At 34.2% G+C, this 24,522-nt stretch overlaps 1 protein-coding gene across 2 annotated transcripts in view; it reads right to left on the bottom strand.

Annotated features, from left to right (window-relative positions):
• The window catches only part of CNTN1 (contactin 1), a 364,093-nt gene that overhangs the window by 52,576 nt on the left and 286,995 nt on the right, over nucleotides 1–24,522 (bottom strand). For both annotated transcript variants that reach the window (XM_049625293.1, XM_049625294.1), the window contains 4 exons: nucleotides 21,596–21,745; nucleotides 11,318–11,388; nucleotides 5,930–6,164; nucleotides 3,347–3,450 (listed from right to left, as the gene is read on the bottom strand). In XM_049625293.1, coding sequence (XP_049481250.1) covers nucleotides 3,347–3,450; nucleotides 5,930–6,164; nucleotides 11,318–11,388; nucleotides 21,596–21,745 — 560 coding nt within the window. The remainder of the gene's footprint in view (nucleotides 1–3,346; nucleotides 3,451–5,929; nucleotides 6,165–11,317; nucleotides 11,389–21,595; nucleotides 21,746–24,522) is intronic.

Here is a 24,522-nt window from a genome sequence, read left to right as displayed (position 1 = left end):
TTTATCCCAGGTAGGGCAATTCTAAGCCACATTCTAAAGGTCCTCAAAGATCCCAAGAGATGGAGCACCAGTTGCCAACAGGGTTTGCCAAAAAGATATGCATCTTTCTATCCAAGCTTCCCCTTTTCCTCTTCACTCTGTTTTTCCTCATTTTTTGCTCTCCAGGATCATATTAAAACAAATGGATCAACAACAGCAACAACAAAAACACTACCTTCTCCCACACCTGTGTGTCAGACTTTGCTTTGGGGAGATCAAGATCCAAAATAAGAAAATGAAGTACTTCCTAAATATCAGTACTTCCTAAATATGCTCACTATAATCAATTAACCTTTAAAAAACTGAGATTACTCAGGATTGATAATCTTTTAAGATAATTGTGAAACTGATTATTTGCATTAATCTCTAATTCACTTGTTAAGAGATTTTGCATTCATTATTCCTGATAGCATATTATGCTTGTTTACATTAAGTTAAGTGGGTGTTGTACCTGCTGGGTGAACAAACTAAGTCTTTTGTGGATTCTGGGCAGGAGTTCAAAGCTCTAATACACCTTTCCTACACTGCAGAAAAACTTGTACCATTAAGGTTAGGAGTGGGGAGCTCTTTAACTAGGCAAGAGGAAAAAATAAGTAGCACTTAAACACTCTACTGAGATACATTTTAAAACCACAAGGGAAGAGATTATTTTTAAACTCAACTGCTCACAGTTCTCACTTGAAATATCAGGAAATTAACCTTGAGAAGGGGTCAATCACACAGGACTCGGGCTTCTCCAGTTTTTATTTTATTTTCTTAATGTGTTACTTTTTTTTCTGTTTCTTTATAACTTTGTCCCTGAGTACATTTTTATAGGAAGTGCACTGGGGTATTAGTTTTCTCAATCATCTATCTTGTTAAACCATTGGCTTCTCCCATAATATTTTAGAATAGAAACAATAACCACATTATAGTCAGTCAAACTCCCCCCCACCCCCATACAGGGGCATTTTCTTACAGGAGAATAAATGTTACAGACATTCTCTTTTAAGCTTTCATGCTTGTCTCTTTGATATTCAAGGTTCTGTGTCAACAACTCAAAAAGGTTTTAAGAAAGAAAAACTGGAAACAATAATTTTGCGATTTATGTACAATATTTTAAATTTATTTGGAGACGTAAGACCTAGGTTCAAATCTGGTTATGCTAATTATTACGCAAATATTTCTAAACTCCAATGCTGTTGAGCATCATAAAGGCTCAACAAATGTTATCATTCTTATCAATATTATCATTATCATTTTCATCACTGTCATTATCATCACTATCACTGTCTTCAAATGTCCAATAACATAGAACAGGGAAAGGCAATAAATGTTTTTATTTCATTCCACACAACAGTTCTATGAGGCATGATTACTCTCTCACCTTTGCAGGTAAGAGAACCAAGGTTTCAGAAATTTCAGATAAATTTTCTATCAAATTCCTCAGTGACAGAGTTGAGATATCAATGCACATCTGCTCAGCAAAAGAGCTCACTGTTTTCTACTTAATATGGAGTTACAGAAAGTCAGATATCTGTGAAACTAAATTCCTCAATGGTATACATTTTCCTTGAAATTATCATTTGAGAAAATATTATCTGATAACTATTATTTTTAATGGACTATTTCATTGAAAATCCTTAACAGATGTTTACTTCCAATCAAAAAAGCTTATATTCTGGTTATTGCCTAAATTCATTGGTGCCAATGCTAGGTCAATGTTTTAAACAAAGTAAAATATAAATTTAGCATTTTGATTCAATGAGTGAGTTATATTTTAAATAATATTTTTTCTCTTTTTTTTATTATTTAAAAATGAATAATATGAAAGAAGAAAAAAATCCTATGGTCCAAGATGACTTTCAAGCTCCAAATACTGATGTCTTCTCCCAAGAAACCTTGGACTTGTTTATTATAGGGGTTTGTAATGCCTAGTGAATTTCTTTATTTTTCCCATTCCTTTCCTACTAGCTTTAAATGTAAAGGTCAATTTAATAAGTTATGAATACTGTCTTTCCAGTTCATTCCTACCATTCCACTCTTTTCATAATAGCTTCAGCTGAACCCTTGCAAAGATTATCTGAAGACACTTTGAGATGTACCCAAATCATAACTTATGTTACCGAAGAAAAAAAGCTTCCTGATATTTAAATGTTTAAAACTTAAAATCTTGGGTTGGTTTTGTGGTCACATCTCAGAAACATGGCTTTGAGAAGTCCAGATTGTAACATATGATTTGATAATACTGTAGCTCTATTCAGCCTGAATACCTGTTTAGTGCCTACCCTGTGCCCAGCACTTGTTCTTGGCGCTGAGAGAAAAACAGACAAAATCTTGCCCTCAAAGAGCTAATATTCCAACAGATGAAGAAGGGAGGTGCACAAGAATTGAGAGGGCAAGGTGGCTGTGTGTGTAGTTCAGCACCCATGGCTTCAGAAGGGCATTCACTTCTAAAACAGAAAGGAGTCTGTGGTTTGGCATAAAGCCTTGAACTTTGAATCATCAAAGCTGAATTTTAGATACTGCTTTGACACTTAATTTGTGCTGAGGCAAGTTGTTGAATCTCTGGCATCCATTTGCTCATCTGCAAAGATCAGATGTTGCCAATTCCTCCTAATTTTCACTCTATGTGTTTAATTAAACATATGAGATGATATCACATTTCCTGCACAATCAAGTCTTAATTTTGCTAGTATTGTATTAAAGGCCCCGACTATCATTCGAGCTTCAATTTTCCAGGTCTTCTTCCCTTCAACTAAGACAAACTCTCCCCTTTGTATCTGGTGAATTCCTACTGGTATTTTAAGACTCAACTCAAGGAAAATTTCCTTTGGGACATTTCGAATGTTGCCAACTTTCTACCTTCATAGACAACATTATGAGACACATATTTGGAATATTTATAGTTATTTCCTTTATAGGGACCATTAGAAGTGGAACTACTGAGACAAATAGAATAAACATTTTAAGGATGCTTTTATAAATTATCAAAATGGTTTCCAAAAAATTTTTAAATTTGGCAACAGTTTATGAGAATGTCTCAAGAGATCTCATTTAACTATGGGTGTTATTACCTTAGTTTTTATTTCAGTCAACTGTTTGTTAACACACAGGACTCTGTCTCTCCTAGATAAGCTAGTTAGGAATCTCCGCCTTACTCTTAACAACTAGCTTATAAATGCCCAACATATTAGACACAGAGATTATAGTGTTAGTTGCCACATAAATCAATGGCCACAGAACACTCAAAGGGACAACATATTTGAAAACTTACGATAATAAACTTTTGAATAAATGTATATAGTTTAATAAAAATTGAACTCACCTGATAGCTTTCCACAATTTTTTCTACAACATGATCCCAATGAACAGATATCTCAGAAGATGACAAGACTTTTACACCTACTTCTGTTGGAGCTTCACTGGGAGCTGAAATTTGATGAGAACATTACATTCTTATATAAGGTGCTTATATTCATATAGCACCATTTGCTGTATGAATGGATTAAAATTACATTTTAATATTTTTTCAAGTTTTCGTATTTCTAAAATAAAACAAGACCAGTAATTTTATTATCTTTTTTTCTGGTTTTACTAATATTATTTTATTTCATGGTCAGCAATGTTATATGATGACACACACAGTCATCTACATGAATGTTAATATATTCATACACATGTACATACACATGCACACACACACTTTTACAAAATATAAACTCTTTCGGATTTCTCCAATATCTGTGAGCAAGAACTGTACTAATTCTTTTTTGTATTTCTCTGTACTAATCTGCTTTAAGAAAGCCTGTGGGTGCACATTCAATTCACTATATTTATATAACTCTATATTATCAAAAATAGGAAATTTGGTATTTATTATTAAAATTGTTCATTACATTTAATTCTCATTTTTCTCACACTTTGTATTTACATAAGCTACAGATACACAGAAATACTTCTCTCCTTTTCTTTTAGGTTTAAGCTAAGTTTTTTTTTTTTTTTTTTTAGATCCTTTGAAACAAGTTGTGACATCCACTGCTTCTTGTGCTCAGGAAAGCTTTTATAAGTCTAATCTTCCAACTGGGCATCAAGTCAAGTATGTATCAAAAAGGTCTCTGTTCAGTGAAAAATAAAAAGTAATTTACATCCCTTATGAAAACTACACAAAGAAACTAAGGAAATCTTTAAGCAAGAATGGTCAATTTTTATTGTCTTTTGTTAACAAACCATAATCCTCTTTTGTGTAAAAAATGTCCTGCACATGCACATTGTTGCCTTTCTAAATCAAGGTTAATGTGTAGCACTATGATTGATTTCCTAGCAAGAGAAGAAGAGAGGAACGCTTATACAAGCTTCGGCACATGCAGGTTTTATGAGACTTATGAAACATTTAGGAAAGAAATATAATTAAATGCAGATGGTCATGACTACAGAGATGACAGGCATGGCCCTTTGCCTGATTACTTTAGCATCAAGCAAAGCACTAAAAAGTTGATATTGGGTGAGAAGATAACTTGTAAAGTGCTTTTTACTTTCATTTCTTCTGTGGGGGATACTCAGATTGTTCAAACTGGTAACACTGACTCAAGTTACCATCATTCTATTGAATCACAATAAGTATAGAGAATGTAAGAATTATTACTCAGGTCTGAAAGCCCTGACTTGATTATAAGCTTAAATAATTTCCATTTTTATTCTCTCCATGTATTTAACTTAAAAAAAAAGCGTGTGTGTGTGTGTGTGCGTGTGTGTGTGCACCTACATGTATATATAACCATATATATAAGATTGCCTTTCATGTTTGTGTTATAAGTAAAGATCATGGAATGATGGGAATACACATTAAATTTTTAACAAGTAGGGAAGCTAATAACTGTATGCCTGAAGAGCGTTATGTGAGTTCTGATAGCTAAATGTATATTTTGAAGTAGAAGGTAACGCAAATTGGGCAAATGAATAGAGTGTTTTTCCTCTAAGAGATCAGAGGAGTATTTCCTGTTTTATTTCCTTTTGTGCTTCTCACACGTATGTGAAGAGAACTTGGCCAAGGACAAATGTGTCAGGTCAGAAGGCAATGGAATCTCCATTTGCTTTTCTAGCCATTAATTGTTTACATAGTGCTCATGAGTACGGAGATATAATAAGGAGGTCTTATGTTTCTTTAATAGGAAAACAATAAAAAGCATAGTAGCTTAAATAGGAAATCACAGAAATCAATGTTATTATGTTTAATCCAAAACGATGTATTATTTATCAAAGACATATAAAGTCTTTTAAAAGCATTCTCAGTTCAGATAAAGTTTCTAGAAAAACAAAGAGAGCCAGTATCTATATATTTTTCCCCTTAACTAGTTCTCCAGACAAATTTTTCCTTTCCCAATAAAATAATTCAACTTTCTGACTCCTTCTTTATAGAATTATACCTAGATTCCCTTTGATAAAATTTCAGCACTCTATTGAAATGGCAAAGAAGTTACATAAAGGATATAATTATACAATTTGGGGGTTAAAAGGGGAAATTTACCCCCAGAAAAGTACATGTTAAGGAATTTGTAAGTAGTAAGCATTGTGAATGCACAGACATACTGGTACCAACCAAGTATGGAGAATTTCTCACTTCACAGTTAGAATCAAGAGGCCAAAAACAGGGGTCCAAAGCCAATTATTTTAGTGGAGATTTCCTAATTATCGTGGGCATGATCTAAAGGATGAAAAAGATTTGGGAGGTACTCTTGTCTTTAAATGGTTGGAATGACATTTTAGTTTGGATCAAAGTAATACTCTTTTACTAAATGCCTAGTACTATGAAAAGATCTTAGCAAGTAAGGCCTGAAAGACAGCAAACAAAATACCTACCAGAGAGTTAGGTTTATCTTCCCTCATCACGTTAGTAAGATCTTTTACCTACCGTCTTGTGCTGAATTAATGACTGCTGTGAGGCTGTAAGGTCCATCTCCTTTGTTGTTGAAGGCCTTAACTTTGACTTGAAATGCAGTGGAAGGGCGCATGGTCTCATCTTTATGGACATAGCGGCCAGTATCTGGATTAGTTACTGTAACTTTTTTCCATTCTTCCCCATCAAAAGGCTTAAATGCCACTATGTAACCAAAATTGTTGCCGTAGTGGTATTCTCTTGACAAAGGCTAAATAGAAATTGATATATTAAATAGGTTTAAGCAATATAATTAATAGGGAGGAAATCCAACGCAAATAATAATAACAATACACATGGAAGCATGTTCTTTGTAAAAAATTACTTAAAAAAACATGTTCATAAGTTAGTGCTGCCTGAAAATGCCATGGCAAAAACATGTCCAAACAAGTAATGACTTTACTTACTAAGTATTCTCTTCCTGGAATATCTCAGGGGGGCTCTCACTCTGGACCTTTTTACATTCAATTCTTTCTGCCTAGAATGCTCTCCCATACATCAGAAGCCTCCCTCCTTCACTTTCTTGAGGTAAAAATCACCTACTTGCTGTCTTTCTTGGCCACAAGATCTGCCATTTCAAGACTATTTCCATAACACCCCATACACCTCACCTCCCTGCTTTATTTTCTTTTCTGTAACACTACCATGATCCACACTATATAATTTACTTATCTATCTACTTCATTATCTTTCTCAACTACTAGAATATAAGTTTCATGAGGGTAGAGTTTCTGTGAGTTTCATTTACTTTCGTGCCTAGAACCTAAAACAAAGAGAGTTGTATATGACTCTAGAATATCTGTCCTGTAATCAAACAGTAGACACTGGTCAGAGGAGGAAAGAGAGAAAAGGAAGGAAGAGATGATATTGCCTTCATTTGTAGGAGGCTGGCTGTGGGCCCCTGTCTGACACAGTATTGAAGAATGTGCTCTGTTTGGCATATTTCCTGAGTTTCTTATCATTACACACGTCATCTGCCCAATAAGGAAGTTCATGTCAGCCTTAACAAGTCATTATTTATAAATAACGACAAAGCTAGTTCTAGTAAATACTCATCACTTAGTCGTTTTCAGTCAAAAAGAGAAATATGCAAATTGTGTCTTCAATTTTTCACCAGAAAAATCAAAGTTATCTTGAAAAAACCATGAAGTAAGTATACCACAGTTTCTTGAATATACTTATGTTAAACAGGATGGTATAGAAATGTACATCCTGAAGCATAATCCCCAGGATGCATATATTGTGATTTTTTAAATTATTAGATAATATAACCTAGTGTTTCACAGTAGTTTGAACATTTTTCTTATTGATAGTTATCTACCTAGTTTTTGCAATATAGAGTATACCAGAGTCAGCTAGAGAATTTTCAAATCCCAATGAAACTGGAGGAAAAAAAAATCCAGAAAAAAAAAAAAAAACTCCTTGGGGGAAAAAAATTAATAAGTCTCAGGCCACAGAGACTTGATTTAAAAATTTTAGAATAGGATTTCTAATTATGAATTTTTGACAAGCCTGCATCTTATCCTGAAACAGATACCATCCAATTTTTTTTTTAAAACCAATTCATATATATGCATAGGGGCACTTGTACCCCAATGTTTATAGCAGCACTCTCAACAATAGCCAAATTATGGAAAGAGCCTAAATCTCCATCAACTGATGAATGGGTAAAGAAATTGTGGTTTATATACACAATGGAGTACTACGTGGCAATGAGAAAGAATGAAATATGGCCCTTTGTAGCAACATGGATGGAACTGGAGAGTGTGATGCTAAGTGAAATAAGCCATACAGAGAAAGACAGATACCATATGGTTTCACTCTTATGTGGATCCTGAGAAACTTAACTGAAACCCATGGGGGAGGGGAAGGAAATAAAAAAAGAGGTTAGAGTGAAAGAGAGCCAAAGCATAAGAGACTCTTAAAAACTGAGAACAAACTGAGCGTTGATGGGGGTGGGTGGGTGATGGGTACTGAGGAGGGCACCTTTTGGGATGAGTACTGGGTGTTGTATGGAAACCAATTTGACAATAAACTTCATATATTGGGAAAAAAATAAAAAAAATTCATATATAAAAGAATAGAATATTCTAATTTCCCTAATATCCACACTTATGTATGTTACATTGACTAAAACCTACAAATTAAATAACTTGATAATCAGCATTCAGTATTTCTAAATCTTACTTAAGAATGTAACCTAAATGCCAAGAATAAAATATGACACAGCACTGAATGAAGTCAATTTTTGCTAAATATCCACTTACTTAAATTGATTTGATTTCTGCAAAAATTAAAACCTGATTTTTTTTTTTTTGCACTCCTAAAAATCCCTTGGAGCTAGGTTGTGCTTTTTGACTATCTGCAATGATTGAATACTAAAGATATTTAATGGGCACACATGGACCTATATAAACATATTACCTAGATAAACAGATGTCTAATGCAGACAAGTTTATACTATTGCAGCCCTCTCCTCCACCAATATCTGTCTCACTTCAAAAATCCAGATGAGAGGCATTGTTTCTCAGACATTATGGTTTCTGAGATAGACTTCCCTTAGGGTCATAAAAGATTCACAAAACGTTTTGGATGCCTCAATAACAAGTCCCTTGGGTGACTCCTGAGACATCATATTGTAATACATTACACTAGTGGTCAAAATAAGTCTCAAGTAAGAAAGCAAACTTCATTTTGAAAACAGGTGCTGATACAAAAGTTTTTAAATCTTTGGAGTTTTGAATGCCCAGAGAAGTGTTATAAATTAAAATTGGGTTACCACACCACAGCGAGCTCAAAATCTGTCTAGAATCAGATAGCAAGATGTTTGTTTAATCTTTTAGGCCAGTGGATCAATTTTTGCACAGGAACTATACACTCAGGCATAGGTAAAATCTGACTTGCATTTGAGGAAAAAAAATAATTTTAGTAATTTATTCTTGCTTGTGCTTTGAGCATTGATTTTTTTTCTTCTTCCTTTTTTTTTTAAGTAAAGTAACATTTTGGATAGGGGATTGTGACATGAACAATTTTCATGAAAAGAAGTCATTGTGAGTTTGTCAGATACTTCAGAAATAGATGTTCAAGTTGGATAAAGCTTGAAGATAAAATTTGTTTTTCAAAAATGCAATTACAAATGTCATGGAAACATGTTGAATTGAAAGTTAATATTGCCATATTCTATGCAAACAACATAATAAAATCTCAAGAAGTCTTGAAGAAAGAAAACTGCATGCAAAATAATATTAAGTTTAAAAATGCTTAAAAAACAGCTTTCTGTTTTTATTTTACAAATTTTATGACATCATATGTAGAAGATTAGAAAGACCACCCCAAAATGTCAATGTGAGTTATTTCTGACGTGTGATCTTGAGTAATTTTTGTTTACATAATACTTCAGCATTGGAGCTGTCATTAATTTAAAAAAAATGTTGCTTTCTAGCTTAAAAAATTATTGTTACAAAACAAACAAAAGGAGAATACCCCTGCAGTAGAAATATTACCATAATAGTAGATATGGTCTTTGGACTAGCTGATACTACATTACTGATGTGTAAATAGAAAAGGACAAATATATCAGTTTAGTGTAGTGAACAAGAGCAGTACCAAAGGACATCCAGATTCCTTTTGGGTAAACGTTCCCCAGTTGAATATCCAATTATTCCAGTACCTTTCGTTAACAAGTTTTTCTTTTTATTGAAAAAGAAAATAAAGTTATTTTCTTTGTATCACTTTGGTGCCTTTGTTGCAAGTTAATTGATCATATGAGTGTGAGTCTATTTCTGGGCTCTCTACTCCATTGATATGTATCAGTCCTTATGGGAATATCACATTGTCTTAATTAATGCAGCTTTAGTAAATTTTGAATTCAGGTAGTGAAATCCTGCACCTTTGTTTTTCTGTTTTTATTTTTCAAATTTACTTGATTCTTCTAATCCATGAACATGTTATTTATGTTCATTTACTTCGATTTTCCTTAGTTTCTCTCAGGAATATTTTGTAGTTCTTGGTAGAGAAGTCTTGTATGTTTCTGTTTAATTTATGTCTATGTATTTTATGTTTTTCTAGTTGTCATTATAAATGTATTTTTAAAGTTTTGTTAGCAGCAAATCAATAAAATATAAAAGAACATTTGACTTTAGAACAATGATTAGGTATCCTGAAATTCTATTAAATATGCCTATTAATTTTAATAGTTGTTTATAGGTTTCCTAGAATTTTCTGCACATATACACTTCGTGCTCTTTTTTCTTTTCTTCTTCTTCTTCTTCTTCTTCTTCTTCTTCTTCTTCTTCTTCCTTTTCTTTTTTTCTGCCCTATTTCACTGGTTGGGGACTATTATAACATCAAGAGGGGATATATTTGCTCTGTGTCCAAACTTAGAAGGAAAATACTTAGTCTCTCACCACTGAGCCCATTATATTAGCTACAAGATTTCTATAAATACTCTTTACCAGGTGTAGGAAATTCCCATCTATTTCTAGTTTATCTTGAATTTTTAAAAAATAAATGACTTTTTTAAGTTGCCAAGTGCTTTTTATGCATCTATTGAGAAGATCCTATGGTTTCATTCCTTTATTCTGCCAATATGATGAGATTTGTGAAACCAACTTTGCATTGCTGGGATAAACTCTACTTTGTCATAGTGTATCATTCTTTTAGTATTTTCCTGGGTTTAATTTGCCAACATTTTGTTAAGTTTTGCATCTATGGTTATAAAAGGTATTTCTTTGTTATGTTCTTTTAAAAATAAAATTCACATTTTATTTAAATTAAAATACATTGTGAACAATTTATTTGTTTCACCAAAAATAACAGCAATAACTTTTATATTGTTACTCTATAAACCACAAATTCCTATTTTTCTCCAGGTAATTCTTATAAATCAAGAAAGGTGGTAGATACGGTCATGCAAAGGAAACAAATAGATAGCCAGTATCCTTGGCCTCTGATTCTATCTTGACCATGAATAAAAGTGTTCAATGTTCACTCACTAGATTTATACCTTATGAGTTAACTCATAAGGCATAAAGCAACAAATGAATGTTGATAACAACCATATGCAGAACAACAGTGGATTGCTTTCCACTCAAAATTCAATTTTCTCTTTACATTCACTTAATGGAGACAAAATCTACATTGAAATCTCTGGTGAACTCAGTTTCTTCTACTTGTTGATAATTTCTCTAATTGCCAATTCAAATTTTTTTTTTATTATATTTAAACAAAAACAAAACAGAACAAAACAAAAACAGTTTACTCTGGGCATTGTCTTTTATTCCATATTATTTCAGGAAACAAAATGGTTTTGAGATTCAGTGTAGGTAAAGCAGCCTATAATAAATGCAAATTATTCATACTTACCACCCATGTTATGGTCAGCTCTCTGTTGCTTCCACCTCCACCTCCTACATCTGAAGGCGCTACATTAGGAGCTGAAACAAACAATAAAAAATGAGGTTATGCAATTTTTTCTGGCACTCCAAGACCATAAATTTTTTCTTCACTAGGAAACACAAGCTGCACACATTACCCACTCAATTATAATGATAATGCCTCACAGTAGCTGCAATCTATTATATATTATATATATATAATTATATAAATATAAATATAAATATAAATATAAATATAAATATAAATATGTTTTCCTGCCAAGCTAAAAATTGATTCAGTACCATAGGAAAGTATGGGTTTTCTTTAGCAGGGGGTAGCAAAGCAAATTTGCCCTCCCACATACCTTTTTTTTTTTTTTTCCTGTGTCCTTTCACTTAATATGATTTTGAAAGATTAGATCTATTTTGTTGGGAAAATATTCCACAGCTCTTACTTTTGAAACTTATGACCTTCTTATAATTTACTGTTGTGTTAGTTTTATGCTTCAATCTAGAAATGATATTAAATAGCTCCTGTGCATTAACATTGGATAAAGTTTCTCCCAAACATCTGGTAATATCTGAAATCTAATATTTTTTCTGGTACTCTCACTTCCAGTTCCTAAATACCTTATAGAACCTTGCCCCATCAGGACTCCGACTCTCCCACACTTCTGTCTTTTTAGATCTTCCTTCAGTTTCACTTGTTCTACTGCATTCTACCTTACAGACTCTCCATCTTTAAAAATTATCTGTAATATTGCCTTCTTCTTACCCTCCACACCATTAAACACTTTGTCACAGAACTGCAAAGAAGAACTGATATATGGTTATGTTTTGTACTTCACTCTGTAATAGCTTTTTAATGACCCATAATCTGTTTTCCACTTCTTTATATTACTAAATTCACTCTCTCAAAAAATCACAAATCACAAAATTGCTTCAAATTGCTAAGTCCAATGACCTCTTCTTTATTTTTCTCCATGTTATTCTCTCTCCCTATAAATCTTTCAGGGTAGTTGCTGTATCTCATCAGATTTGTTTACTATTGGATTCTTATCTAACTGGAGTTGCACAGATAAATAAAGCATAGTTTGTCTTGTACTGGAGGCACTTAGAGACCAGCTACATGGATGAAGTCCGTGTTTTTACACGCAAATGTTGTGGCTCAGTCTGAGATATCATTCCCAGATCTGTTAAAATTTTAAAGAACAGATGAAGGGCACCTGTGTGGCTCAGTAGGTTAAGTGTCCAAGTTCAACTCAGGTCATGATCTTGAGGTTCATGGGTTAGAGCTCCAGGTCCAGCTCTGTGCTGACAGCTCAGAGCCTACAGCCTGGTTTGGAGTCTGTCTCTCTCTCTCTCTGCCCCTCCCCCACTCACTCTCTCTCTCTCTCTCTCTCTCTCTCTCTCTCAAAACTGAATAAACATTAAAAAAAAAAAAAGAACAGATGAAAGATGAATTATCCCTGGATTCCCCACATCCTTCCCCATAGGAAATAGTCATACCTTCCTCAGAGTGCTCAAAGTAACATGTTCATTTACTAAGCTGCACATACCAACAAATAATTGTGACTCAAAGAAAAATACTTCACAACTTCTCCTATGTTAGCCATGCAGATTCTTTGTTGAGATATGTACGTTAATTGCACAGAAACAAAATGTATGGTTTTATGTCTATAAACCGTGTGATGATTTCCATTTCTGATTAGGAATGAATATGAATTTGAGAGATTTTATTTTACTATTCAACTGTCACCACATAAGTGTAAGAAATAAAAATTGAGTGCACAGAGGTGTTAAAAGATAATTGTAGTGCTTTAGATAAAATACGTATTGAACCCTGGATATTAAAATAACTCTTGGAAACCTTTTAAACCACATAACTCATATTCTGAAGTTAAAATTCTACATGCTACAAGAAACAAGAAACAAAGAACATGCTGTCTTACAATACATGAATACATCAAATTTTGTGTGTTTAACTCTAAGTACAAGTATTGTGGTCACAGGCAAATAATTTCAAAAATAACTCTTAGAATAATTTATTACACTGCAATTTGTTGAATCAAACATTGCCTTCATCAGATCAAGTATTATTTGCCAAAGCACTTCACTGTAATCCTTTTCATTATAATCAAAATTAACCTCTTTATTTAGAGCTAAAAATGAAATATGTGTATTATGTTAGATTGAATTTTTCTCCATTTCATAATGTTTATTTCAAACTCCTTTAACATGCTTCAATAAATCAAGATTGACTTGCCCTTCAAAGATCACCCACTCAGCTTATGATGCGAAAATAAAAGGCAGGAATAAAGGTAACTGTACCTTCTAATAGAGTGTTTTATATCTTAGGTGAATTATTGACAATGTCCTCCATTTAGCTTTGAATGTGCAGCTGTAGCTTTAGCAACTAAGGGGCATTTTTTTTCACAGGTGGGATTGACATATACCCTACATACCTGACAAGAATTTGAGTACCTTGGGGCGCCTGCGTGGCTCAGTCGGTTAAGTGTCTAACTCTTGATTTCAGCTCAGGTCATGATCTCACGGTTCATGGGTTCAAGCCCCACATTGAGTTCTGCACTGACAGTGTGGAGCCTGCTTGAATTTCTCTCTTCCTCTCTCTTTGCCCCTGCCCCTCCCCTGCTTGCACTCTCTCTTTCTCTCAAAATAAATAAACTTAAAAAAAATCTGAGCACCTAGCTACTGTATATTTGCATTCAGCTTTGCAAGAACAGAAGACCTGGGCAAATCATGATTCCTTTTAGGGAAGTAAATAACTCTAACACAAGGCAGTTTATTCAGCGTTAGGCTCCAAAGCAATTTAACAGTGAACAAACTAAACTTTCTTTTAACAATAAATCATTTAAAAGATTTTAATGAAATATTTAGGAAAAAATAGAAAATTATTGAATTAATCACGAATAAACAGTATTTATCATTTTACTGTGAAATGTTAAAAATAGCTTTTAAATTTGTTCTTCTGCCTTGAGTTCAGTCTAACAGTGATTTCCTAATGATGTTTGTAAGAGTGCTTCTGTATTTCAGTCACAGAACTCAAAATTATTTAAAAAGAAACTCAAGCCAATGTCATAATTACTCGTTCAGTTTAGAAAAAAACTGATGCTGCCAATTTTACTTTTAGATTTGAAAGCTTAGGTAATTTCCTTAGAAGTACCAATTTGAGCTTTAGCGTTTTTTTGCTTTTGTTTTTTCTTTCTTTTCTTTTTTAACAGTGTACACACTGACTTATGACAAACCCTAAATTGTAACAACCATGAAGTATATGAAGACAGGCCCTTGATTCAAAATAAATTGTTGACTACTTAGTCCTTGTTAATTATTGCTTAATTTGTATAGCCATTTTTACAGAAATAAAGTTACCATGAATGTAACTTTGAAATTTAATTTGCATCAAAATCTCATTGTGATTTAAAACAAAATTTTTAGGAAGAGATTCAAATGGTTATAACTGTAATGCTCTAGAATCTAGAAAAACCAAGGGATTAAAAGTACAATTAAAGTCTTGCATCTGCTTTTATTCTACTTTTAAATATACATTCTTTGTGATTAGCCATTAACAAAACCAAATGAACTGCATAATATTTGGATATTCAAATGAGAGTAGCTATTTGTAACTCTTAATGATCTGTTCTGCTGGTGGAACAGATTGCTAATATTGCTAATGCATCTGCCATGTTAAACTGATGCTCTTCCCGTAACAGGTAAAAACAATAAGGGTCTGAGATAATTCACAATAATATTAATGTCGTAGGGTCTTCTAGAGCTGAAATTGGAGGTTTGTTTATGAATCTAGGCTTTGATCTCAAACAGGAAAAATTTAAATGGGTGGAACAGAGTAAATTTGTTAACTGCTCAAAAGCATGATAATCTAAAAATAAGTCATCTGAAGAAATGCTGGATGGGCAGAAAAGAATGCTACAAACTGAAATGATCATAAGGTACAGTGAAGTTATTATGAAGAACTCAAACCAACTATGCACTATTCATTTAGGTAAAAGGATGAAATCTAGTTTCTCTCAGGATATTAAAAACAAAAGTATTTCATGCATGTGTGAACTTTGTTTTCAAATAGAATAAAATATATTTGGTAATGGGTTCTTTTCAATCATAATGTGCAATTATCACTATGGCTTTATCACTGCTTCTCTTTTCATCCTTCTCTATTAACTGCCAATTTCTAGAACGACCATCTTACCCTTCTTGCTCCTCCTTTTCTCTTCCACAAATAATTTTGTAGCGCTAAAGATAGCAACATAAATAGAATATGATTCCAGTACTGAAGATGCACTTTCTTTAATTTAACAAGTGAGTATGTACGACTAATTTTAATGTGTTAAGTATCCCCAACTTGTGAAAGTCTGCCGAATGAATGAAGCAGCTCAGCTTCATAAAAGACTCATCTAGAACTCAGAAGTGATTTTTACATACTGCACTGAACTGGACACTCAGATCAGCCCTTTGAAGTAAGCATACAGAGAAGTAACAATTTCCCATTTTACAGGAAAGGCAAATGAATCCCAATGGAAGTTACTTAACTAGCCATGTCACAGTGCTTACATGGAGAGTAGCTTTAATGCAGGCCTCCTCATTGCTTAAAAATCTATACTTTTTGCTACTTTAAAAAAATATTTCTCTCTCTTATTACCAATGATAGCAAATAAATTTATCAGTAACTTGCTAGCTACAAAACATGCTCTTAGCACCATTTCTCTCCTTTATCAAACATAACTAAAATGATTAAAAATAAAACTAAATAAAAAGAGAATGGCTTCATTAGACACAGAATTAATGTTCTATATAAAGGATGAAAGTGCTGATTCTTGTATTTTTTTTCTCTTTTCCTTCTTAGGTTGATCTGGCATAAATAAATGCCAAAGCTGTCAAAACAAACCCAAATGCGCCATTTTAGGATATCAACTCACCAACTGCACCTGCAGATCCATTAGCTATGAGGGTATGTCTTAATGACACATTACTTTGAAGGATGCTTTTGTTATCTCTTTCTTACAGTCAAAATTAAATGGGCTACAATGAATTACAAACACATCTTCTAATTCTTCATTTGGGACCATCCATTTTATAATGCACTTGTCTGAATCCAAAGAATATACCCAACCATGCACTGTGATCTTAACATTAAGTAATTGGACAGATAAGGGCATGTGCTGCATTAGATAATGTTGTGTCTTTCAATCAGCATAATGAGGTACAGGGGCAACCTTTCCATCAAATGGGAACCAGCCTTTATCCCACATAACATATGCTGGCATCTCTTAGGGAGTTGTTATAATGGTACATGGCAAGACAAACATCCCCTTGTTTTAAAAAGTATTTTTATTTTTTTGTTAGAATGAAGAATGTGAATGCCCAATTTTATGCATATTAAATTTTTTAAAATGAAGAAGAAAAGAAAAACAATATTTAAAGATAAAATTCTATTTAGTTTTATTATATTAAACGTATATTCTTGTATTTATATTAAATATAAATATATATATATATACATATATATATATATATATATATATATTCCTCTAAGATGATTAGAAATTACATGAAGCTATGTGATTCTCTGTATGCTTATAAAAAATGGAAATACATTGTCAAATGAGGTGATCAATTACAGAGTAGACAATATTTTCTTATAAGCATATTATACTGTAAAATGAGAATAATAGTATAATAAATGAATATTAGGCAGCAAATATTATGCACTAGATAGTACTAACTTCTTTCATTATATGTTTTTAAATCATAAATCGTAAAATCATAAAATCTCAAAAAATAAATAATTTCCATTTTGAGATGAGAAAACAGAGAGGTTACATAATCTAAGGTTTGAAACAATGGCACCAAGATTCTACTGAAGGATCGGTGTCTTGGAGCTTCAATACTACACACTGCTTTCAGAAGGGTAGGAAGACAGTGAGGTTGAAAGGTCTTTAGAGTTTCATATAAATTGAGTATACCAAAATGATCCTGAGCTTCTAAATATGATATTAAATATAAATCACAAATTCAGATTCAAGTCAGACTGAGTCTTTCTCTGAGACACTTTTTCTTCGTATTCCTAAAAACATAATCATTTCTACTTTGAGATGACAAAAAAGATCTTACAATAAATCCTTCCAGATGATCAACCCATGTATACCAAAGCAATCACCTTCTGAAATTAAATAATTAAGATACTGTTTGTAACAGATTTCCTGAGGAGGAGAGGAGAAGGTCTGTATCTATCATCAATGCCAGAGAAAGCTCCTTCCTCCTCTAATGAACAATTTAGTATTTCAAAACATGTGTTCAGATTAAGTCTTAGTTCATACAATGTTAGTCAAGAGATCATGGAAAGTTAGCCAAGATCAAGAGATTTTTTTTAAAGGACTATATTTAAATATAAGAATGTCATAATTTTTAATTTTTATTTATTTTTATTTTTTTAATGTTTATTCATTTTTGAGAGACAGAGAATGAGTGGGGGAGGGGAAGAGAGAGACAGAGGGAGACACAGAATCTGTGTCAGGCTGTGTCACAGAATCTGGAGCAGGCTGCAGGCTCTGAGCTGTCAGCACAGAGCCTGGCACAGGGCTTGAACCCACGAACCATGAGATCATGAGCTGAGCCAAAGTCCACTTAACTGACTGAGCCACCCAGATGCCCCAAGAATGTTATAATTTTTTAACTGAAAAAAGTTTACTTAGGCATAAACTTAATCATTTTATTTTATTTTTACAATTTTATTTTGAAAATGAATACTTGTTAAATCAAATCAAGTACAAGATCTCTCAGCATGAAATTATGTGTTTTAAAACCACTGGTCAGATCATGCCCATGTTCCTTTTTATTTTTGTCTTTCAAGAAAGTCCATCATACAGAAGTTTATATTAAAAACACAAGTGGCTCTAGGGACTAATAATAAAAACCAAACACAAGGATCCTGGCTATATGGTATCTGTAATCTATAAAGCTTCAACTTATATTACCTCTCTATCCTAATGAGATGCTTGCCAGGTAAAGCAAAAGAAACAGTTGTGTTCATTTCGCAGGTGAATATACCAAAACAAACAAACAAAAGATTAGCATTTTATCATATCTAGCTTTATAGTTAAGGATGAAATCTAAACTACTCCTAGAACACTAATAAAGTTTTACATAAATACATATTTGGGTTTTTTTTCATGTTTATTTACTTACTTTGAGAGAGAGACAGAGAGCATGCTGTGTGTGAGTGGGAGAAGGACAGAGAGACAGGGAGAAAGAGAATCCCAAGCGGGCTCCACACGGTCAGTGCAGAGCTCTACAAGGGACTCGATCTCACAAATCGTGATATCATGACCTGAGCTGAAATCAAGAGTCAGATGCTTAACCAACTGAGCTACACAGGCTCCCTGTGTACACACTTTTAGAGTCCTGCTTGAGAAAATGCCCTTAAGAGAGAAAGCTCAATGTATGAGAAGAGGTGTCAAACAGATGTTGGATTTGAACTGAGTCTTGCAAGTAATTATACGAATTTCACATTATTTACTGTCTCTGAGTCTGTTACCCATTAATGAACACTGGATAGTAATACCTACCTTAAAATATTATCAAAAGAATTAACTGAAATATGTGTGAAGATACTCAATGAAGATCAGTATTTCAATGTTTATTATCTTCCTTAATTACAGAATCATTATTTTTATCTGGTAAATAATGTAGTAAACTACATGAAACTTTCAGAGATTACTGATGGCAGTCCTGTGAATAACTGGCTTTAAAAACTAAGACATGAGAGTTCATAATTCTGTTTAGAAGTTAGGCCAAGAAATTGAGGTAGCCAGCAATGTGGATTAGTGGTATTAAGATACCACAACAGATTTTAACAGCAGTCTATCATCCTTTTAAAATCTTTTCTCTTGCAGGCACCTGGGTGGCTCAGTGGGTTAAGCGTCTGACTGCAGCTCAGGTCATGATCTCACAGTTCAAGGGTTCAAGCCCCACATTGGGCTATGTGCTGGCAGTGCAGAGCCTGCTTGGGATTCTCTTTCCTTCTCTCTCTCTCTCTGCCCCTCCCCCACTTGCACTCTCTCAGAGTGAATAAACTTAAAATAAATAAATAAAATCTCTTCTCCCAAATAAAGCACTGAACTTTGGCAAGGCATAGTAAAAATAAACTCAGAGAGCCTACAAAACATTTTCTTTTCTTTTTTTTTAAATATGAGATTTACTTTCAAATTGGTTTGCATACAACACCCAGCGCTCATTCCAACAATGCCCTCCTCAATGCCCATCAGCCACTTTCCCCTCCCTCCTACCCCCCCATCAACCCTCAGTTTATTCTCAGTTTTTAACAGTCTCTTATGGTTTGGCTTCCTCCCTCTCTAACTTTAACATTTTCATTTCCATACACAAGGAATAATAAAAAAAGAGCTATTATTATAATCAGAACGATATTTTTGCCTGGTAATTCAGGGAAAAGGAAAATAGAGCTGAGTACTTCTGCACCAAAGGCTATTTAAATGAAGTTGGTATTTCACCTAAAAATGTGAACCTGAATTGGAACAACATCCATGGTTGAGCTAGGGTCAAAGAGCATATTTAGAGTGACACCTAATATTCAAAGAACACATTCTAGCTATTTCTCAGAGAAACTATGACTCTCTTCGTGGTTTAGATCTGAGAAGTTCTCATTCCATGGTCTCCACTCCCTGCTTATCCTACCCTCCCCCCCACCCCCGACCATGCCACACGGCCACACAGTTTTAAATGTTTTTGAGTGACATGCAGAATTGTGAACCTTCTAAATCTTAAAACTCGTTACTTAAGAGCCTCCCTGGTTAAGATTCAAAATTTACATGAAAGTTTATATTCTATTTTTTAATGTTTATTTATTTACTTATTTTGAGAGAGAGAGCACAAGTTGGGGAGGTGCAGAGAGAGAAGGAGAGAGAGAATTGAGGATGATTAATTGGCTTTCACTCTAGTGTCTACATAGAAGGTAGAAGCATTTACTGAGGGAGAAGTGAGATTAAGTGCAGGTGAAGACTTAGTTCCATTTTCAAATGGGTTCTCCATTTATTTATGCAGAACTGGATTTCCATCTAGTATACTTTTCCTAAGTAAAAAAGTTTTTTAATATTTCTAATGCAGGTTGCTGGAGTCAAAGACCTTCAGCCTTTGTTTTGCTTTGTTTATAATGTGTATTTATTTTTGAGACAGAGAGAGAGAGAGAGAGAGAGAGAGAGCGAGCAACCAGGGGAGGGGGGAGCAGAGAGAGAGGGAGACACAGAATCAGAAGCAGGCTCCACGCTCCGAGCTGTCAGTGCAGAGCCCAATGCAGGCTGAACCCACCAGCGGTAAGATCATGACCCGAACTGAAGTCAGACACTCAACCGACTGAGCCACCCAAGTGCCCCAAAGACCTTCCTTCAGCCTTTGTACATTAGGAAATTTCTTTCATTTCATATTTGTGATAATTTTTTGAAAATAAGTTCTAAATTATTTTTTGAGGAATTTAATTTTTAATCTTTAATTTTTTAAGTTTATTTATTTTGAAAGACAGAGAGAGTGGAGGAGGAACAGAGAGAGAGAGGGAGAGAGAGAATCCTAAGCAGGCTCCATGCTATCAGCCGGAGCACCATGCAGGGCTCGAACTCACAAACCATGAGATCAGAACCTGAGCTGAAACCAAGAGTCCGACGCTTAACTGACTGAGCCATCCAGGTGCCCCTTTAGTTTTTTTAAATTTTTTTTAAGTTTATTTATTTTGAGAGAGAGAGCGTGTATGTGAGAGCATGAGAGTGGGAGAAGGGCAGAGAGAAAGGGAGAGAGAGAATCCCAAGCAGGTTCAGCTCACAGCTAATGCAGGGCTCAATCCCATGAACCATTAGATCATGAACTAAGTAAGCATAAATCCAGAGTCAGATGCTTAACTGAGTGAGCTACCCAGGCACCCAAGTATGAAAGTTTATATTATAAATACCAATTTCATTTTAGTCATCCCAAGTGGAATACGCAGAGATTTCTATTTACTTTTCCTTATATTCCTTATGTAAAAATATTCTTAAACATCATATTACATTTTTTTTGATTTTTGACTGTCTTGTCACAGAATACACACACCTGTGTGAAATACATACACACATTTTTAGATGAATCACTTACCTCAGAGTATTATTTATTTCCAAATACATTCAACTATATATAAAAGTGGCACCATATATATAAACCTTTCAAATTTTCAAAAGTTTCTTCAACATACCAGCACCATCTGTTTTAATTCTGTTTGATGGTATACTGGGCTCTCCTATACCCAACGTATTGGTTGCTACCACACGAAATTCATACTCCATCCATGGTATTAAATCCACTGCTCTTGCTGCCTCCATATTCCCTTCAATGATTGGGGGATCTAAACAAAATGAAAATTAAAAAGAATATTAGTTGACCAGCATCATTTTTATAACCCCACACTTTAATTTTACTATTTTGAGTGGCACATATTCCATTGAGTTGAAATAAAAATAAAAACTAGACATGACAAAATATTAAGTTCAAGGGAGTAAGCAGAGAGATCATTAATAAATAATAAACTACAAAAAGTGATATGAATGTGGATCATCTATTTCATAAGCCTAAGATCAGAGGGTTGAAATTCGGCACTCCTATCAAGCTCCCAGGTCATGCATTTACTGCTAATCCATGGACTCTACCTGGAATAGCAAGGAGCTGTATTCTAAAGGTAGAATCTAGAAAGATTTCCTGAGGGAAGAGCACAACTGGGCAGTTAAAAACTTTGTGGACATCCACTGACATTGTACATGGGCAGTGAATGATTTATTATTAGGGTACCTATATGTTTATACCCTTTTTTAGTTGGTTTTGTTGATTTTTACCCAAATCACTTGGGGCAATGATAAAAAATGTTATAATAGTTTATTAAAAATTCATGCTCCTAGATAATGAAAAGATTATAAATTATGGATAAAATATGATCCAACATTGCTTATTTCATTGAGATATGATAAAACATACAATCAAGGCAGGACTACACAGTATTTTAAGCTCTCTTAAAATATTTCCACATGTGTTTTTAATAACTAACATATACATACATATGCATATAAATACTTGTACATCACTTGTTTGGAAAATGTGTTGCTTTAGGCTTGTCTATGACTCATTATCTTACTATTTAGGGAATTTTTTATCTGGCAATGCAGACCATGAATCTATAGTTTTTCAAGATGTTGTTCTCATCTCTACAATAAATGCCAAGCATCCCAGTGTCCTGGTTTCTGCTTTTGGACAAGTTCCTATGTGGCTCAGACTATGCCATGCCTCATCCTGTCATAATTGTAACTGTCCTGGATGCTAATTTTTCCATCTCTTCTCTTATTTTGTTATGAACTTGTTCTATACATTTGATGTAATTTTTGACTTTCTGATTGAAAATTTGGCTTTGTCTTCTCCTGTTTTGATTCTGCCTCTTTATTTAATATTTCTTCCACCCTTCCTTCACAGCAAATCAGAATTTGCTTTACTTCATATACCCAAGGACTTCTTTTAGGTAGTTGGAGGAAGGAAGTGTAGTTTTAGTTTGTAAAGTGCTCTTCATAAAGAAAAGAAAAAAATATAGCTGGTTGTTATGACACTGGGTAGCCCGCTTCCCCTCTAGAGACCTTCCAATAATTTTGAGCCTAGTATAAAAGAAAAAATTTTATAGTAGTGGGTTGAACTGTGCCTACCAAAAAGTTCTATCTCTTCCCAAATTACAAGAACCTGTGAATGTAAGTCATCTGGAAAACCAGTCTTTGTGTGTCCTTTGAAGTTTAAGACCAGAATTATGTTAAGGATCCTGGGATAAGATTAGCCTGGATTATCTAAGTGGGCGAAACCAATATTAAGCATCCTTATAAGAGAAACACAGGGGAGAGACATATGTAGAAGAGGAGGCAATGTGACCACAGAGACAGAAGTTGAAGTGATGTGGCCACAAGCCAAGGAACATCTGGAGCCACTGGAACCTAGGAGAGGTAAGGAATACCTGTTCCCTAGAGCCCCTGGAGATGGTACAGCCTTGCAAACACCTTGATTTTGGACTCTGGCCTCCAGCACTGTGAGAGTCTAAATTTCTGTTGTTTTAAGCAACCAGTTTGTTACAACAGCCCTAGGGAACCAATACAGAGTTTTAAAGTCAGAAGCTGATGGGATTATTTATGAGTTTGTGATCTTATGAATTTGGGGCCTAAGTAAAAACATATGGTAGAAGGATCAAGGAGGCAGTCCAATCTTTCCCCTCCCTGTGCTCCAAAATCCCGGCACCATTTAAATGTTTATTTATTTTGAGAGAGAGAAAGAGAAAGAGAGGGAGGGACAGTGAGAGGAGGAGAGAGAAAATCCCAAGCAGACTCTGGATCTCATGACTGTGAGATCATGACCTGAGCCAGTATCAAGAGTTGGATGCTTAATCAACTGAGCTACCCAGATGCCTTTAATCCCAGCACCATTTAAATGCCTGAAGAATGGGAATGTTGAAAGCCCTCCAAAGGGTCTCTCTTGACAAGGGTATGCTATTCTCATGATGGTCAAAGCTAACCAGGCTTTTTCAAGCAGCTGGGCAGCCAACAAGTACAGGCAAGAGTATGTTGGGTCAAAACAAGAAGAACCAGAAGGATGTGCAGTGGAAACTGTAGCTAATAGACTGATTTTGAGCATGTGTGATCATCCAGTATGAAAACACCCCTAAATAAATGGAAGGTCGAGTATATGTTCAAAGAGTAGAAAATCAGACTTGACCACAGAAAATATTTGGAGGAATGGTGAAAGGTAAAGAAGGAAAGGTCTAGTGGGGTCATTTTGTGGTAGGCTTTGGATTCCAGGTGAAGCTGTCAGTCCTCTGATTTAATGACCGAGATGAAGAAAGAAGGAATAAGCAAAATGCCTTGGAGTTACTACCATAAGATAAATACCAGTGAGAAACCATTGGCTCAGGGATGCAAACAACTTTCTCAGAAGGGGAAACAAGAAGTGGGTGGTTGGTAGGAAGATGGACTTCTGGAATGCATCTTCTGAATGGGTAGGAAAGAATTTGGTATCTATAAGTTAAGGATAGTATTCTCTACCAGGATTGCTAAAGGCATGAAAAATGCTCTTTCTGGAACAAAACCAATTATAATCATTCTTGTT

Source organism: Panthera uncia, chromosome B4 (assembly GCF_023721935.1).
Source record: "Panthera uncia isolate 11264 chromosome B4, Puncia_PCG_1.0, whole genome shotgun sequence".
Classification (NCBI taxonomy): domain Eukaryota; kingdom Metazoa; phylum Chordata; class Mammalia; order Carnivora; family Felidae; genus Panthera; species Panthera uncia.
This window is presented reverse-complemented; position numbering and strand designations above follow the sequence as displayed.